Here is an 18910-nt window from a genome sequence, read left to right on the forward strand (position 1 = left end):
TCTCTGGTTGATTTTTGCCTCTGCAGAGTCTCTCTAGATTTTACTTCTGCAGCATCTCTGGTCGATTTCACCCCCTGCAGCATCTTTTGATTATACCCCCTCCTCCTCTCCTCTGACACTGCCTCCCCTCCTCATGCAGTTCTTCATAACTTCATATCTGGACTATGGCAATAAGCTGAGTGCACCATTCTCCCCACTCCAGTCCATCCTCCACAAGACTGCTGCCCAACTGATCTTCCTAAAGCCCGGCTCAGATCCCATCCCTCTCCTGCTCATTGTGACTCCCCATTACCTCTTCCCAGGTGGCCTCTGACCTTTCCTCGGTTATCACACACCCTCCTCCGCACTCTATACTTGCTCTCCTGCACAAATAACCTTCCAGTTTCTTGCTTTGGCATAGCTGCTTCTTCATGCCAAAATGCTCCCCTCCTCATCTCCACCTTAGATTCTGAATTCCTTTTGAAGCTCAGTGCATGTTGGATTCTGCACAAGGCCCTTCCTGACTTCCCCACTTGCTAGAGCCCCTGCCCCCAATTCTTCTACCAGTACCTTGTATAGTCATATCTGTAGGCACATGTTTTTTTTCCCCAATAAAACAGAAGGTCCTTGACAATAGGGACCATCTCATTTTTGTCTCTATCTCCAGTGCCTAGCAGAGTGCCTGACACACAAGAGGGGCTTAGGCATCTTTTTTTTTTTTTAATTAAAAGGCTAGCAAAAGGTGGAATATTTGAGGATAACATCATTTTTTTTTTTGGTAAGGCAATCGGGGCTAACTGACTTGCCTAGAGTCACATAGCTAGTAAGTATCACGTGTCTGAGGCTGAATTTGAACTCAGATCCCCTTGACTCCAGGGCCAGGGCTCTATCCATTGTGCCATCTAGCTGCCTCTAGAAATACTTGAGGAGAGAAGAAAAAGGCCTGTCTAAGGGTGATGGGGTTGGCAGGCAGCTCCTCCTACCGGATTAAACCCTGATGGGACAGTAGTTTTACAGCAGGTAGTGGGGCAGTGGGAAAGGCCTGAGGCCATGAGGGTAGGAGAGGGCACCTGAGGCCCTAGCACCTGGACAGCCAGGAAGGGCTCCCGTGTAGGACCCAGCATGTGCCCTGGGCTTTGAAGGAAATTAGGGTCTGAGAGGCAGTCATGAGGAGGGCCAGCATTCCAGGAATCTCGGGCATATTCTTAGATGCAAAGGCAGAGAGGTGGTCATTATTTGATGCACTATATTTATTACAACAGAGAAATAGCTTAGACTTATGTGGGACATTAACATTTACGAAATGCTTTATACGCACTGCCTAAGAGTCCAGCTGAAGCCCAATTTATAAATAATCAATACAGTCCTTCAGCAAGGATCTGAGGCCTTCTAGTAACATGGTCCCCTGACTTAGCTGCTGAGGCAACCCCAGCCATCTAAAACCATCTCAGGCCAAAAAGCTGAGAGCAGCGACTGGTGGTCTTGCTGGCTCATCCCCAGGGGGAGAGTCCTGGAACATGGGAAGTTCTCCTTGTCTTTCCCATTTCCATAGAGATAAGGTCACAGATTCCCCCTCTTGGGTTTCCCTGCTAACGATGGCACAGTGTTTTATAGGAAGCTACAATTAAGATGAAAGATGTAATTGCTTGTTGAAATTGGGGGAGGGGCAGTGAGGTGGGGGGGCAGAGAAGGAGGTAACAACAGCTGATATCTTTGTAGAACCTATGTCATCTCCTTGGAGCCCCCAAGCAGTCCCAGCAGGTAGTGCCAACATTATCCCCCTTTTACATATGAGAAGACTGAGACTCAGAGAGGGACTGACCTGGATAAGGTCACACAGCTATTAAATGTAGGAGGCTGGAGTCTAACCCAGATTTCTCCTGGCTATGGCCTTTCCATGACCTCATGCTGTGTCTAGTTTATTCTACAGCCAAAAGGCAAGAATTTCATTATTAAAGAAAATCACAGGTATTCCAAAATGTCATGAGTGACATTGAGCGACACTGTGGCTTGGGGGAAATTGTGGAACTTTGAACTGGGAGTTAGAGATCTGGGTCTGAATTCCATCTCTAATCCCCACTGCCTGGGGGAATGTGGGGAAGTCACCTCTCCTCTCTAGGCCTCTGTTTACTCAGATGCAAATGAGGGGATAGGACTGAAGTCTCTCTAATATTTTTTCCAGGTTTAAAAAAATTTGATAATGTAACAAGCGTTTATTAAGTTTCTGCTATATGCCAGGCATTGTGCTGAGTGCTTTACAAATGTAATCCCATTTGATTTTCAGTAACAGCCCTGTGAGAGAAAGGCTATTATTACCCCTGTTTTTACAGTTGAGGAAACAGGCACACAGGGGAAGTGACTTGCCCACGGTCACAGAGTCTGAACTCAAATTCGAATTCAGGTCTTCTTGACTTCACAGCCAGCATCTATCTACTGACTCACCTTGCTCCCTCTACATCTTTAAATACTTAAACAATAAATACAAGAGAAAAAGAACCCATCAGACATTAGGCCAACCCAAATGAAAACATCAGAAAGTCAACAAAGTTGTAAAACCCAATTAAACACTGAAATCGAAATGCTGAAAGGCAAGGAAGACATTAATTAACCTAAATTAAGAAATAAAATCAAGCACTATGTTGGTTTAAAATAAAAGATGATAAATCATTAGCTAACTTGATCTTAGAAAGAAGTCAACCAAATGATCAGAAACAAAACTGAAAAAGCTGAATTCACAGCTAATGAAGAAGAAATAAAACTGCTAGAAATTATTTCACCTGATTTTATGCCAACAAAATCGACAGTTTAAATGGTGGATAAATATTTACCGAAATATGAAAGCCCAGATCAACGGAGCAGGAAATAGAGGACTCTACCCCATCTTAGAGAAAATGAAACACTTCCTAAATTTACTCTCAAAGGAAACAAAAAGTGAATTATAATTTAAAGAATATTTTCATTATAAACAAATATAAATACAATGTAAACATATTGAAGAACATGAATGTATAAACTGTTGGCAAAAATATTAAAAGAAGTACTACCAAATTCCTACTATGATAGAAATATGGGAGAGTCAAAACAGAGAAAGAAAATTAAACCAGTGTCCATAATGAAGATGAGGCTACAGCGCTCTCAAGTTTACAAAGGACTTTCCTCCGGGTCCTGGCTCTCCCGATTTTTAGCCATTTGGTTTTGGGCAAGCCGTGCTGGCCTCAGTTTCCTCATCTGTGAAAAGGAGTGTTTCCTAAATGACCTTGAAGGTTCTTTTCTCGTTCTAAGGCACTATGAGCTTCTGCACCAGCTTCTAACAAATACAAATTCCATTTGCAGAAGGACAAAAAGGATGGAAATTACCTCTGGGGCTCCATGTCTGTCCTTTTGTAAAAGAGATGATGGGGCAGGAATATCACTCACACCTAAAGCCAACACCAGAGGTTATGGCTCTGAGCCTCGGGACATACCTGCAGTGAACAGTGATGGGCCCTGCGTGGGAAGGATTCAGGGTCTTCACTTTTTTCAGAAACTTCAGCATCCCGATGGGTGTGAAGGGCACTCCAAAGTCAGGCCAGCTGGTGAAGTGAAGCTGGGTCACCAGCCGTGGGGCTTTGCAGCCATCATGGAGCTGCTGAGAAGACAAGGAAACCGAGGGTGAGCCTGGGCAGGTGGCAGCAGTGGGAGCCCTGACACTCACAGGGCGACTGGCAATTCTTCTTGCTTCCCCTGAGTGCTGCTGACTTTGCAGATGAAGATACCAACCCAGAAACCTGACTACTCTTGGTGAGCTCTTGTCCCCCCCCCCCCCCCGAGTCCCTGCCTCAGTGGAAGCACTCCAGGCAGGAAGATACAGGCTCAGCTCCCACAGACATTTATTAGGTGTGTATCCAGGGTTCAAAGGCCCTTGACTTGTTTGAGCCTCAGGTTTCTGACCTGTAAAATGGGGATAATGATACCTTTGGTGCCCACCCCCAGGATTGTTGCAACATTTAGTTAAAATGATGTAATTAAAGCCCTTGGCCACCTAGGAGGCCCCAAGCACATCACAGGTATTGCCATTCTCCCCAGTGCCCGGTATGCAGCAGGCTCTGAAGAACAGCTTGTTGATTCAGTGACTGATGATTATGCCAGGACCAAACTCCCCCCTGGAAGCAGGAATCCAGAGAGCGGCCTGTCGGGTCTGCTGTTTGTATTAGCCCCAGAGCTGAAATAGGCCTGGGCAGACGCCCTCACTTTCTAGATGAGGAAACTGAGGCCCAGGGACGCTTGGTGAGAACGGCCAGAACCACTGGGTTCCTAGAAGAGTCCTCGAGCAGGGTCTGCTGGCTCGCGCCACCTCTGGGCAATGCCGATGAGCCTGGAGATCTGGATTCCCCACCAATGACAGGCCAGAAAAAGCAGGTTGAGAAACGGGAAGGGAAGGAGGCAAGAAGACGGGCTGGCAGAGAGGGAGGGGACTGAAAGAGGAGGAAAAGCAGACACGAGAATGGAGCTTCGGCCTCTGATTATTTATTCTAAGGGGGGAGTTTGTCCTAAGCAGCTTGGAGTCCTATGTTTGTGGAAATTCCTGGCATCCGATCCCAGAACCACCCTTGGAGAGGCCCAGCTGCAGACGACGCTCACCGACTGTATACAAAACTTCCGGATGGTGTAGTCCACGAGGACGATGCAGTCTTCCACAGAGACCCGGATGTTTCCATACATCCAGCATCCCTGGTCCGGCCAATACTGGTGGCATTTCTCCTAGAAGAATAAGGGAGGACAGGTTAGCAGATTGGTAGCTCCTGCCTGCACACACACACACAGACACACACGCATGCTCACACACGTACACACACGCACACACACTCACATGCATGCATACACGTCCACACGCATGCACACACACATTTGTGTAGAGGCATAAACAAAGACAAATCTCAGCAAAGTCTTTCTTATATGTGAGAGCTGGGAACATGGGAACATTCCGACCTTTTCCCTGGGAATACTCACATTGAGTAATTTCTCGACCAAAAGAAAGACTTGTACCAGCCTACTTGCCTGATGATTGTTAGAATTTAAACCTGAAAGGGACCTTGAAAATGGTTGGGTCCAGTCTTCTCATTTCAGAGGACGAGGTTGAAGCCGAGGGAGGGGAAACAACTAAATGTTTAAAACCCACACCTGGGCTAAGTCACCTGGACTCTTTCTCCCTTCTTGATCCCTACCACCTAAGCAAGTATTGCTGATTATGCCTCAATATCTCTGTAGAATGTCTCTTTATCTCCCCTTAGCAAAGTTCTGCCTCCTGTGAGAAGCCCACCCTGATTCCTCCCCACTCAGTCATGGCATATCATGTCTTTGTATAAATTAGGTGTCCTCCTCGGTAAGAGATATTGACTTTATATGCCCATATCCCAGATCAAGACCTTGCACATAGTGGTTGCTTTAAAAATAACTGCTGGAGATTAAAGCATATTTTTTCACTTTATTTGTGTGTGTATGTTTTCTTTTACAATATTGCTAATATGGAAATACATTTTGCATGACTTCACACGTATAATCAATAACACACTGCCTGCCTTCTCAAAGGGTGAGAAAGGGAGGGAATTTAGAACTCAGAATTGTAAAAAATGAATGCTAAACATTCTTTAAAATGTAATGGGGAAATATTTATCAAAATAAAAATATATTTTAAAAATAACTGTTGGATAAAAGGAAATGTTACTGAATCGCTGAAGCAGCAACTGGGGATTCCAGTCCAAAACGTGGGCCTGCAGACTCTGCCAGGCAGAAGGGGTGGTTCTGCTGCCTCAGTCTCTCCATCAGTGTTTTTTTCTAGCACGTATCCCTCTTCCCAGGCACAAATATGACCCGTATTTCAAGTGAGGCATAAAACCAAGAGACGCCAGCAGTCCTAGGTAGCTTTACCCACGTCTACAGCTCCCTAGGCTACCTCTTATCCTTCCCTTCTGATCTGTCAGTCCCCTCCACTAACTTTGTGTGTCAGCAGCACTGCCTTCTGGCTGTTCCTACCACACAGAGTTCCATCTTCCGACTCTGTGTCTCACACAAAAAATAATGTTTCTTTCACTTTCCTGGGCTATGAGACCTGATCCAACCAGTCACTGACCAATCGCACCTGACCCATCCACGTACACAGGATGGGGCAGTTGACAACAGCAGAGTCCTTATCATGGACATGAGACATCTCCTTTGGCGCTCAGACTCTGGGTCTGCTCTGAGTAGGAGACTGGGCCCCAGAGACAGGCTCTTCACATGGCGGCCCCATCTAAGGCCACAGATCCTGCTTCTCACTGGTCCTAGGAGCCCAACCAGAGACAGTGATCACAGCCAAGATCAGCTGTCTCCCCATGGCCTGGGCTCTGACCACAAACTGTCACTGTCATCACAGCCCAGTTCCTGTGGCTCTGGCTGGCTCTTTCAATTGGCTCAATGTACCCCCCCACCTCAGTTGTTTGTGTGTTTTTGTTTTTGAAAGCAGATTGCACTGGATATCGAAAAAGGATGGGAAGGATCTTCCAGGAGAAGCCAGTCCCACAGGCCTGGGAAGTTCCTGGGAATGAAATTCTAAGGACTCCAGAAGTGATTTTGGTGCGGGACGTGAAAGGGGGAGCTGAAAGAAGAGGCCAACATGGTCCCATGGGAAGCTCACCTCCCTTTAAAATAGCCAGATGGAGAAGGTGTAATAAGGATAGCCCTCATTAACATGGCACCTGACGAGCTCATAGCACTTCTTGGACACGACCTCATTCGTGCTCACCACGATGTGGTGCAGTGTGACGATACCCCTTTTTAGAGGATAGGAAATGGAGGCAAAGTGACTAGCCCAAGGTCACACGGCCAACTAGAGTCCAGCATTCTTTCCATGCCCCACCCCCACCACATGCCATTCTATGGGGCTCAAGGACCAGATAAATCAGGCCTTTGAGAGCAGAGTCTGGAGCCCAAAATGACCCGGGACTGGTAGGAAGGAACAATAAGAAGGGTCTGGGATTGTAAGCTGTCCTGGGGGGCAGGAAAATTAAGGTGGCGAGGATCCCTCCCCTGCCCGTCCTGGCTGGATGGCATCAGGCAGTGCGAGGAGACGAAACTATCCAACAGCAGCATTTGTGCAGCACAGACTGTGGGCCCAGCCTGTGCTGAGCACTGCCTGACTATCTCTTCTGAGTCTTACAACAGCCCTGGGAGAGAAGGGCTGCGACTGCCCCATTTTACAGATGAGAAAATTTAAGTGGGGGCCAAGTGGTGCAGGGCTTTAAAAAGGTCAGGGATTTGTATTTGAAATAGGCAACAGGTATTTTGTATGTGTGTGTGTGTGTGTGTGTGTGTGTGTGTGTGTGAGAGAGAGAGACAGAGAGAGAGAGAGAGACAGAGAGAGAGAGACAGAGAGAGACAGAGAGAGAGACAGAGACAGAGAGAGACAGAGAGACAGAGAGAGAATGGACAGAGACAGAGAGAAAGACAGAGACAGAGAGAAAGAGATGGAGAGACAGAAAGACAGAGAGACAGAGAGACACAGAGAGAGACAGAGAGAGAGGGAGAGACAGAGAAAGACAGAGAGACACAGAGAGAGAGAACGGAGAGTCAGAGAGAAACAGAAAGAGAGGGAGAGACAGAGAGACAGAGAGAGACAGAGACAGAGAGAGCTCCACTCCTCCCCAGGCTCCCCTGCACACTCCTCCCACATTTACTGGCATCGGTCACTGTCACAAGGCAGACCCCCTGGCCTCCCCAGCCCCAGCACAGCTCCTTGCTCAGGACTGGTGACTAATGGGGGTTCTGATGAAATTGAGAAATTCAGTTCAGAGGCTCCTAGTCCTCGAATTCAGGTCCGAAGACAGAACTTGCCCAAGGCACTGAATGCTGCATCACAAAGTGAGAGGCTCAAACTTCTGGGGCTGGAAGAGACCCCGGACCCTACCCAATCCAACCTTCTTATTTCACAGATGAGAGAGCCCAGGCTGGGCTCCGGACCTAGGCTCTCTGACTTTAGGTGGTTTGGCCACCTCACCAGGCCCCGCAGTGAGCACCTCAGGACACGGGGGGGGGAGGGGGGTGTGAGGCCTTGCTCCTCTTCCCTGGGAGGCATTTTGAATTAAGGAAATAAGGACCTTTGGACAGTCATGATTTTTCAGGAAATGCAACCTGGGGAGTGGGGGGGTATGGGGGGGGGGCGCTAAGCCCGGGGCCCAAGAATCTAATTTAACCAAGGTGCCTCCTTTTCTTGGACTGAAAGCAGGATTTCACAACCCTGGCCCTAGTGGGTGGAGATCTAAGGGCCCCAAAATAAGCCGCTTCAAATCAGGAAACAGGAACTTGATTGAGGAAGGATTTGGTTAGAAATGATTAGTCTCCAGTAAGAGAGAGGCGGCAGGGAAGAGGTGAGTCAGGGTGTGGGCTGGGGCAGGGAGGCGCTGGAGGGACTGGGGCTGAGGGAAGGCCTCTGAAGCCCCACTGGGCTCCCTCGTGCTCTCCCCCACGCCCTGTGAAGGGATGCAGCCGCTGGGGTTCCTCAGGACCGTTTACTAGAACACTCCAAATCAGGGGACTCTTTCTCTTGGGCGGTAAGAGGGCCTGATGGAAGCGCAGAGGGCTTTGGTTAATTCAGGTTTCCAGCTATCTCGGCCTTCTCACGGTCAGCAGATTGAGGAGGGCCCTCAGAAAAGTGAGGAGGTCACAGGGGTGGCTTTGGGGAGTTCTGAGCTCCAGATCTGTGCTCTGAGAAAAGCCTCATTTCCAGCACATGCTGAAATGGTCCTACTATGTGCCAAGCCCTGGGGATGGGGATACCCGAATCCCCTTGGTTTAGGGGTCCTTTAGAAGGTCCTTCGGCCTTCCCTCTGCTAACCCCCCAGGGCATCCTCCCTACACCTTGTTTGGACCCAGTTGCCGGCCTATTTTCTTCTCCACTAGACTGTGAGCTCCTTGAGGGCAGGGGCTGGCTTTTGCCTTTCTCCGCATCCAACTGTGCCTGGGGGCTTAATCATAAATGCTGGCTGGCTGACTGAGATCTCCTCTGAAAGGAGCCCAGCAGAGCTTGGTGGCTCAGTGTGGAACAGAGCTGATGTCAGGGGCTGGTGTCCGGAGACCTGGCTTTGGAATCTGGCTCTTCCTCTGCCTGGGTGCCCAGAGGCGAGCCCTTTTCTTCTCTGGGCCCCAGTTTCATTCTCTATAAAATGAGGCCCTTAAGCTCTGCCCCCACACCCACACCCAGGACCCTTCTGGCTCAAAGTCATGGGATGCTGCGGTCCCTCACCTGCCCCTCCTGCAGCCTCTTTCTCCTGACTTTGCCCCTTCTTTCCTCTGACTCTGCCCCCCCCCCCCCCTGTGAGGAGGTAAGGAGGCAAAGGCTTCCTTTTCGGCCCTTTTCTAACCCTCCTCTGGAGTCTGGTCAAAAGAGCTCTTTCCGTGAGGCCCCCACACCCCTTGCCCCCTTCATCAGGCCCACCTCTTGCCACTTTTCAGAGTGGGCACTTTGCATGGCTCCCACATACTGAGTGACTCCAGTTGGAAAACCCACCCAGGTCAGAAGAGGCATCACAAGACTTTTCACATAAATAACAGAATAAAAATCCATGGTCTGTGTTAGTCACCAGAGTTTCGCCTTTGAGATGAAAGTGTTGCAAGCCCCTGAAGCCTGTGGGCAGCTGGGGGGAGAGGGAGGGAGGGAGGAAAAGGAAGTGGTCAGAGCAGGCATCCCCAGGCCAGCGGCCCTTCCAAGGTGGAGACCTCACCTCTTTTCTTTCTTTCAAGTTGGTCAGCATGACGATGGTGGCCGACTTCTGCTCCCAGACCATCCTCCAGAAGTCATTGACTGTTTCCTGTTTGGGGCCTGCAAATGAGAGAGAGAACCATAGTCAAAGGGCTGCAGGATCCGGCCCCAGGCAGCCTGAGGCCTGTGGCCGGAGACCAGACGTGTGCTTGCCGCCAGCTCAGAGGGGCTGAGGGAGCGAGCACTCTTTGGCTGACCTGGGCAACAGGGACCCAACATGTGGGGTCAGGTGGGGCAACAAGCATTTATTAGGCACTGACTGTATGGCGGGCCCTGTGTTCATGGCTTTTAGTCCATTCATTAATGGAACACTCTACTGGTTAGTTGGACAAACAGACCCTGGGGGAAAGGCTTGGTCCATCTGGGAGTGAGGTCGGCCCTGGCGTGAGAGAAGGCTCCATGCCTCACTGGCCGTGAGACCAAAGGCAAATGGAGACAACCATACTCCTCTCCCACACAGGGAGTGGGTCAGTGGGTAGCAAGAATCATTCTCTGCAGGTTGAACCAACAGCATTAGGTGAACTAGGCTTGGGTACCATGGATGTGGTGCCGTCCCATCCACTGGCCACCATGCCTGGCTGGGGATGGCAGGATGGGCACCGCCAAGGAGAGTCGGGAAGGGAAGGAACGGTGCCGGGCTGCCTCTAGCTTGCTGAAGGCAGGATGAACACCACAGAACTTTTAGAAGCTATTCACACAATGTTGTCATTTTGATTGGTGTGACAGACCATGAAAGGCCTTGGAGAAGCTATTCAGTGATGACATATGTGTGTATAAACACATACACAGTTGGGGATCACAGAAGTTTCCTACATGGGATGCACACACATGCTCATGCACACACATGCACGCACACACACCCGTACGCACACACATGAACACACATACACATTGCACTCAGAGGCTTAGCACTGGCTGGAGAGGGTCTTATCTCACACATGAAGGAAGCTGAGACCCAGAGAGGTTGAATGATTTTCTCAGAATCAACAGGTAGTAAATGGGAGAATCAATGAGAAGTCAGGTCCTGGGACTACAAACGCAGTCCTTCCCCAGGATTATGAGTTTTTGAAGGAGGCTGCACAGGGCGCGAGGCTGTTGGGGGTAGGAAGAGCCGGGCTGGAGTCTTGCCTCTGACACATATTGGGGGTGGCTGGGGAGGCGTGGGCGAGGTGCGAGGAACTCGTACTCTTGGTGAACCAGCTCAACTCTTGAGTAAGATTCTAAGTTACAGATGAGCGGCCAGCCTGAGTTGGTGGAGGGAGTTGCCATGCTAGGAGTTCCCCACGCCAGTGTACTCACAGGTGTGGATGGACAGAGGCACCGACGTTATACATGCCAATGCACCCCACCCACTCGTGCTCGCACACACAACGTGCCTGCTTCTGAAGCCTGCAGAGGCCAAGCTGTGTGCTTTGTGGAGTGCTGGAAACAGCACATGTAGTTTATGGATGGAGGCAGAAGCCTGGGAAGTCGGCAGCCTGATCGGTCTGGCTGGGCCTTGGGGGCAATCACCGTGGGCCTTGCCTGAGAACCTCCCCACACGTGCGGAGCGTCCCAGGCTGCCACAGAGCACAGAGCTTCCCTGCAGGCTAACACAAAACCCCAGCACTGGGGCTGCTGCTTTCAATCGTCTCCCACGCAAAGGGACAGAGATGAAAGGAGTAAAACACTTTACCTTGAGCAGCGATGAATTTATTCTTCTCTTTGTAACCCTGCAGAAGGAAAATGGGATCTGTGATTTCCTGCAGTGGCTTCAGACAGGAGGGATGGGCCCCAGCCTTGTGACTGCATTAGTCTGCAGAGCTCCCGGGGAAGCAATCTCCTCTCTGAGCAGCTGGAGTCTTCTCTGCTCTTCATCTTTAGCCCAGAGAGCTGCCTGGGCCCACTGAGAGTTTAAGTGACTTGACCCAGGAGGGATCATTTGAACCAGTGTCTTCCTGACCCTGAAGCCAATTCTCTACCCCCTGTGGCACACTGCCGGTCATGATTGACCTAAAAATAGGAACTTTAGTAGTATTGGTTGAGGAGAAAACCCTTGGCTTACATCTATGTACGAAGCGTTGATGTAGTCTGAGCACGGAATGCCATCCACTTGGCTGAGAATCACCCTGGAGTGGTCATCTGGAAGGAAAGAATGGGGGTGTCAGCAGAGGGGGCCCCCCAAGCCACATAGGAACAGACTGCAGCCCCATTGGAAGACCCACACAAGTGGGCTGGACCCAGGCAGCACTCTCCCAAAGAAGCTTCTCCATTTCTAGGTGCTGGCCTAGGGTGCCCGAGTCAGGGATTGCTGTGAACTCTAAAGCCCAGAAAAGGGTCTATCCAATGGGGCCACAGGACACGGGAAGGCTCAGGAGATTGAGGCTGAAGGTTTTCTTTTCTCCAAATTATCCCTCGGTCAGGGAGAGCCTCTCACCTCCTGCTCTACAAGCTTTGTGTGGACAAGACTTGTCTCCATCTCTCCTTTGTCCCCATTACCTTCCATTTCTAATTAACCAACAAGTGAATGTGTTCATGTAGGTCTCCCCTTTGACTATAAACTCCATGAGGGCAGCCCCCTTGTTTGCACGGAGCCCAGGCCTTGCACATGGGTACATGATCCATGAGGGCCAGCTTGAAATGCCTGAGGCAGCTTATGAGGAAGGCCAACACATTATCCTTCAGAAAGATTTCTCCTCATCCAGTGGTTCAGACTTGGTAGGGCTTCCTGGGCAGCAGAAACCCAAAGACCATCTAGTCTAGACTGTGCCTAAGGGTGGATCTCACAATAAGCCTCTATGTGAAGCAGTGAAGGGTCCTAGGAGAACTTTGCAACTGGGACTTGGAAACACCCCAGGGATGGTTCCAAGGTGGGCACATGGGCCCTGGAAGAGGGGTGAGGTGGCTGGGACCCAGGGGCCTAGAGCTAGACTCAGTCCCTAGGGTGGCTCTTCTTAGAAGCCCCCTCTTCCCTCCCTCCTGCCTTCATGCTCTCAGAGGACGGACAGACATCTGGGAGCTAGAGGGAGGGCAGAACCAAGGGAAGGAAAGTGCATGGCTGGACCCAAGATGTTGGCAGTATTTCCCTTCCCCCTTTTCCTTTCTTAAGAGCTTGCTGACCATAGGCAGTAAGGACCCAGCCAAGGGGAGGTGCTGCCTTCCCAAAGGCTACCCGGGGAAGGGGCCACCTCTTTCCCACCCAACAATGTGTGGTATCTGTCCCAGGTCATTAGGGCCATGCCCCGGTTGTGGCAGACACTCAGAATGGGAGAGGGGACCTCATTGGCCAGTCCCTCCAATGGCAGCTGAAGGGTGTGTCTACCCTATTGTGCCAAGTAGCCGGAAGGCAAACGGAAAAGCTTAGGCATCATCAAGCTGACCCTCAAACCCAAGACCCCAAGAGTGGGCATCTGCCTCACCGGAGGATGGGACAGGAGCAGGCTGTTCACCACTGCCACGCCCCACAGGAGATGAATCTGGGGTGACCCTGGAAAATTCTCTGGGATGGGCCTTGGCTTGTATTTCCAAATATCTGGATGTTTGCTTCTGTGTAAACAAACCATCCAGATGTTTACTGCGGAAAGCTGCGGTCAGATCACAGAGGCTCTGGGGCTTTGGTCAAACTGCGCACAGATGGATGTCTGCCCCGTTTACACCCATCCACAGAAGGCAGCAGCGGGACCCTGGACAAATCACTTTCTTCCTGAGCTTTCTGAGACTCAGTTTCCTGATCTGTAAAGGGGATAATAACCCTCCCAAGGGCTTTTGTTAGACCTAGATGAGATGTGTTTGTGAGGTGCTTGCCCCCTTTGAAACACTACAGAAATGTTGGCCATCGTTCCCTTCATTATTAAGGGGGATGTGTGTCCAGGCAGCCCAGCACTCTGGACACTTGCACAGTGTGCATCCATCCCTGAAGGGCTCTCTGGGCCTGCCCTGAGCCCACATGAAGTCATTCCCTAAGGGATAAAAGGCTCCCTTCCTTCCCATCATTCCCACAGATGAGGGCTCCTAAGCTGGGGTCCAAAGGCTGGGGACAGATCTAGAGGGTCTATGGACTTGGATGGAAAAAATTCATCTTCATTTCAACATAATGTCCTTCCTTTGAAATCCTTTGGACTTAATTTTGTGCATTTGAGAAGCACCCACTGGCCTCCCTGCCGGCTCCCAGCTCCCCTTTGCTGCCCATAACTCTGGGTCAAGAGGGACCATGGGAGAGGCCTGGGGAAGCAGCCTCCCTAGGAGGGATGAGGGCACCCCCTGACCTCTGGGTGGGGCCCCTGAAGGCAATCCAAGCACAAGCTTACTGGTGTGGCTGGCCGGCTGGGTCCCCAGGGCCGGGGCTGCAGGCCAGAGGTCCCCCAGCCGCAGGTACCAGATCAGCTTGCTCACTGTGATAAATAACTGTTATCTGTACAGGGCAGATGTCATGCCTGCTGACTGTACATGGGACGGGTCCAGCCTGGGGGGAAGAGGGAAGCGGCCACAGGGGAAGTGACCCCCCCACACATGCAGAAGAGGGGGGAGAAGCTGGAAGTCTTACTGGGGAGGATGTTTGGGTATCTGTTCTTCTCTCTGTTTTCTTCTTTGTTGGCCATCTCGAAGGTTCCTTGGATGTGTCCTGAAGGTAGAGACTAGAGAGAAAGCGCAAAGTCAGCACAGGCTGCTGAACCAGCGTTCTCACCCTCAGGTTGTAAAGAACTGAGAAGAACCGGTCCTTCCAGAACCACGTGGCTCATCCCATCTTACAGATGGGAAAACTGAGGCCTCGGTCATGCAGTGAATCAGTCAGGATCAGGCAGTGTGGTGGGGGCCAGAGCCCCCAGAACTAACTGAAGCCAGCCTCTGCCACTGCGTAATTGTGAGGCCTTGGGCAGATCCCTCATTCCTTCATTCAGTCATCATTTGCTCATTCATTCCTCCATTCACCATTTATTAGAAGGCTAATAGGTGCCAGACACCAGGCTAGTCACTAGGGGTATAACACCAGTGACAGTCTTTCCCCTCAGAGTCCACATCACACTGGGAGGAAACCCCATAGAGACACATAAAACACACATATGCAGCAAATCCAAAATCATTTCAGGGGGAGGGCATTAGAAGCAGGGCAGTGGGGTGGGAATCTGGACTGGGGTCTCCCCCTCTCCACATTAGGAGGAGACTGGGCCAGAGGGGCTCTGAGGTCCCTCCTGTTATCAGAGAGCCCGCACCCACTCCTGGTGCAGTGTGCCACCCACTCCTGGTGCAGTGTGCCTCCCACTGGGCCATCCCTCCTGGGCAGCATGTGTTCCTGGGCCCTCCCAGGCCAGATGCCACCAGGTTATGTATCAGGCCTTGGGGAAGAGGAAGCCTCAAAAGTCAAGAGCTCAGTATTCTGGACTCCTGATGGTGGGGCAGGGGTGGCTGTGGCAGACCCTGGAGGGCAGCAAGGGGAGAGAGAGACAGAGACAGAGAGACAGAGACAGAGACAGAGAGAGAGAAAAGAGAAACACAGAGAGAGAAAGAGACCCAGAGAGACCCAGAGACAGAGACGCACACAGAGATAGAGGACAGTTACAGTGAGACAGATAGAAAAGAGACATACAGAGAGGAGAGGAGAGACACACAGAGACTCAGACAGAGACACACAAAGACAGAGAGAGATAGAGGCAGAGGGGCTTCCTGAGGACTTGGGGATAAAAACGGACTGAAATACTTCTGGGTTCTGGAGCAGTAATAGACCTTACAGGCCACGTGGCCCAACTGCCTGACTTTAGAAATGAGGAAACTGAGGCCCAGGGAGGGGCTGCATCTACTGGAATGCCCCATGTGCTGAGGAGCCCTCAGCCCTTGCCCAGTCCGGGCTTCCCTGGGTCTTGGCCCCGCCCTAGACAAGATGACAGAAGAGGAGGTCAGGCTGCTTGGGGATCTGCTTGCCCGGGTTTTCTCAGTTCTGCTCTCCAGACACCCAGAAGGACGCAGACTGACTATCGCCTACAGACCCCACCCACCGTGCTAGTGCTGACTGTTCTCTCCTTTGCCTCAGTCCCGCAGTGGGGCCTGGTTTGGACCATCACCCACAGAGCTCTCCCCGCTTCTAGGACTTAGTTCAACATTCATTCATTCATTCGTTTCTTTGGAGGACACAGGAAGTTGAGTCACTGGCTAGGAGTCACACCCCAGTCAGCGATGAGGCTGATGCTGGGTGTCATGGACCAGGTGGCCCTCTGCTCCACAGCCTCCTGGGCCTCTCTCCTGAAGGTCAATTTGAAAAGCACGGAAGATGGATAAGATTGCCAGTGGGCTTGGCCCTGCTTCTGAGTCCGGAGAGGGTTTTATGACAACCAAGGAGGAACTGACATCAGTCTGACTCAGAGACTGACTGCTCTACTGGCCTGCTCTGCCTTGAGAAATGAAATGCTGACCAACCTCCTCCCACCTTCTCTGACCACAGCCAGTTGGTCTGAAGATGGTGCCTTCTGATTCCTTTCAATATGACTGAGTCCCTTGGACAAGATGGGCCCCCGGGTACAAAGCTGAGGGAACAAGCAAAGGCATGGGGGCCTGGCTGCCCAGCCAGACAGAGACAGAGAGACCCAGAGACACCTGCCCCTCCTTCCCGGCCCCAGGGGCCCTGGCTTCCTCTAAGACCCAGCTCAGACTCAGTTTCCTCTGGGGATCTTTCCCACTGCCCTCAGAGGCTGCCTTCTGCCCACTCTGGGCTCCTTGTGCCCACAGCCCTACATGACATGCTGGCCCAGATCATTAGAACACAAGCTCTCTAAGGGCGGGCACAGCTTTTGCCTTGCCCTGGACTTTGACTGCTCAGTCCAGGGCCCGGCACGTGGTAACTCTTTAGAAAAGGCTTGTCCACTGCCTGCTTAAAGCTCTTGGTGCTTCGTGTCTATCTCACTAAAACCAAACACCCTGGAGACAGCTGAGTGGTGTGCCGGGCCAGGGATCAGGAGGGCCTGCATTCAGATCCAGCCTCAGACACTTACCAGCTGTGGGACCTGGGCAAGCCACATAACCTCCCATTCCCTCAGTTTCCTCATCTGTGAAAGGGGGCGGAACAGCGCCTCCCTCCGGGGGATCGACTGCAGCCACACTTGTCAAGCCTCAGCACCGCGCCTGGACATGGTCCGCACCCTGTATGCGCCAACCACTATTGCTGTTATTTCCCAGGTGGTCTGTAAGCACAGCCTAGTTAGAACGTTCACACTTGGGGAAAGCGTAACTCTGAGTGAGATCCTTTGAAGACAAATTCAGTTGAGGGTGAGGGACAGAAGAGACCCCAGGCCAAACAAAGCTGCTCACTGGGGGCTGGGGCTGGGCCGGGGCAGGGGCTAGGGCTGGGAATGCCTTCCACCCTGCAGCTGTTTATATCACTGAAATGATCTTGCTGACTGAGTGTGTGAGGTAAACATCTCTACATTTCAGCATCCTGAGGCACAGCTCTGTTTGCCCCACCCTTGTTATTGTTGTGATTGTGATCTGGGAGGTGAGTGCCACACCATCTACTTGTACCAATTAGAATAGTTCTCTCTTGTCACTCCAGAAATGATCTTTCATTTCCTAGCTATATACTTGAAGCCAGCACCGCCTCTGCCACACACGGATGCCCACAGGACTAGGGCAGGAAAGAGCAGCTGGGCCTGGAATCAGGGGAAAGGGGTGCAAAGCCAGGCTTTATCATTTGATGTGACCTTGGGCAAGTCCCTTTTCCCTCAGTTTCCCCACTTGTAAAATGGCCTGTGAGCCCCTTCCAGCTCTGAATCTATGACCCTTAGAAGCACCAGAAATCCTCTGGGGTCCCAGAAGTAGGACTTCACAGGCTTGGGATGCAGGCTAGCTACCTTGCTCCAGATCCATCAATCAATCAGCAAGCTGACTGAGTACCCACTATGTGCCAGCGGCTAGGCTGGGCACTGGCGATCCAAGAACAAAGCATGAACATTCCCTTCTCCCCAGGGGCTCAGGGGACATCACCGGATGTCCAAAGAGCGCTGGACTTGGGCTCGGGACCCGAGTTCAAATCTAGACTCTGCTTTTTGTCCCTCCTCAGCCCTCGAATGGATTCACCGTCACACGCAGGGAGGAGGACTCCTGATTTCGGGGCGACTTTCTGGTCTGATGATCTGACCTCACGTGTCCTGTCCTCAAGGGGACGAAGAGGAAAAGCGCCGCAAACTCACGTTGAACTCTTCCCGAAACCGCTTGCAGTCGTCGGCGGAGCGGATGCGTATCTCTTCCTCCAGGTGCTCCACGGGGATGGGGAAGTACTTCTTGGGCCCCGACGGCGAGCGGCTGAGGAGCATCACCCGCTGCTGCTCTGTGGGCGAAGGTAGGTCCGGGAGAGCCATTAGTGAGAGCGAGCCCCCCGCCCCCGCCCCGGGCTGGGTGGGACGGCCCTGCACACACTGACCCGGGCGCAGAAATGGGCTCCAAGGCCTGGAAGGTGGGGGGCCTCTGAAGGCTGGCGAGGCAGGAGGGGCAGCCCCTAGGCAAGTCCGCCCTCCTCCTTAAGTCGTCCCAAGAGGGGCGAGGTGACCACACCCCGGGGCCAGACGCCTTCTGGCCCAACCCCCACTTTTGACAGTTGGGGAAACTGAGAGAGCCTCTTGGAGGCGAAATGACGGCTTCAAGTCATGCAGGGAGTGAGGGCAGACCCCCAGAGGAGGAAACGGGCCAGTTTCCCTTCTCTCGTTCATTCCCCAAATGGCCACCAATCCCCACCAGCCCTGCCCGGCCCCCGAGCATCCTGCAGCTGGAGCTGGCCGGAATCCTGCCGCCATCTACTCCCGATCTTGCAAACTGAGGCTCCTGAGGCCCAGGGGGCCCAAGGGCAGGTGGCAAGCAGTGAATCAGGATCTGAACCCGGGGCCTATGAATCCAAACCCAGCGCTCTGGACGTCCTCTTTTCAAATGAATTCAGTTTTGTGAACTAAGTCTGCCAAGGGCCTTTCACGGGCAGTGCAGGCAGGCGCCAGGGCGGCCAGATCTCAGCTCTCCTAGACTCCCTGAGGACAGGGACCTGGTCTTTCCAAAGTTTTGTTTTCTGAGTATTGAGCACACAGGACTCTGCACATGGTAGATTGTTAATAAGTGTTTGCTGAGTGAATGAGTGTGGATGGAGGAAAATTGAGAAAAGACTCTAGTTCCCTTCCAGGAAAGAACCCTTTTATCTGCTTGAAGGCTGAA

At 51.8% G+C, this 18910-nt stretch overlaps 1 protein-coding gene across 4 annotated transcripts in view; it reads right to left on the minus strand.

Annotated features, from left to right (window-relative positions):
• Positions 1-18910, minus strand: part of PTPRE (protein tyrosine phosphatase receptor type E) — a 58644-nt gene that overhangs the window by 25130 nt on the left and 14604 nt on the right. For 2 of the 4 annotated variants that reach the window (XM_069101713.1, XM_069101715.1), the window contains 7 exons: positions 17905-18041; positions 14274-14364; positions 11796-11872; positions 11427-11463; positions 9714-9811; positions 4600-4719; positions 3444-3607 (listed from right to left, as the gene is read on the minus strand). In XM_069101713.1, coding sequence (XP_068957814.1) covers positions 3444-3607; positions 4600-4719; positions 9714-9811; positions 11427-11463; positions 11796-11872; positions 14274-14364; positions 17905-18041 — 724 coding nt within the window. The remainder of the gene's footprint in view (positions 1-3443; positions 3608-4599; positions 4720-9713; positions 9812-11426; positions 11464-11795; positions 11873-14273; positions 14365-17904; positions 18042-18910) is intronic. The other 2 variants (XM_069101714.1, XM_069101716.1) reach the window with 2 other exon arrangements.

This window comes from Petaurus breviceps, unplaced genomic scaffold (assembly GCF_028583685.1).
Source record: "Petaurus breviceps papuanus isolate PSGF00001 unplaced genomic scaffold, PetGlider_PUasm1.0 490, whole genome shotgun sequence".
Lineage (NCBI taxonomy): Eukaryota > Metazoa > Chordata > Mammalia > Diprotodontia > Petauridae > Petaurus > Petaurus breviceps.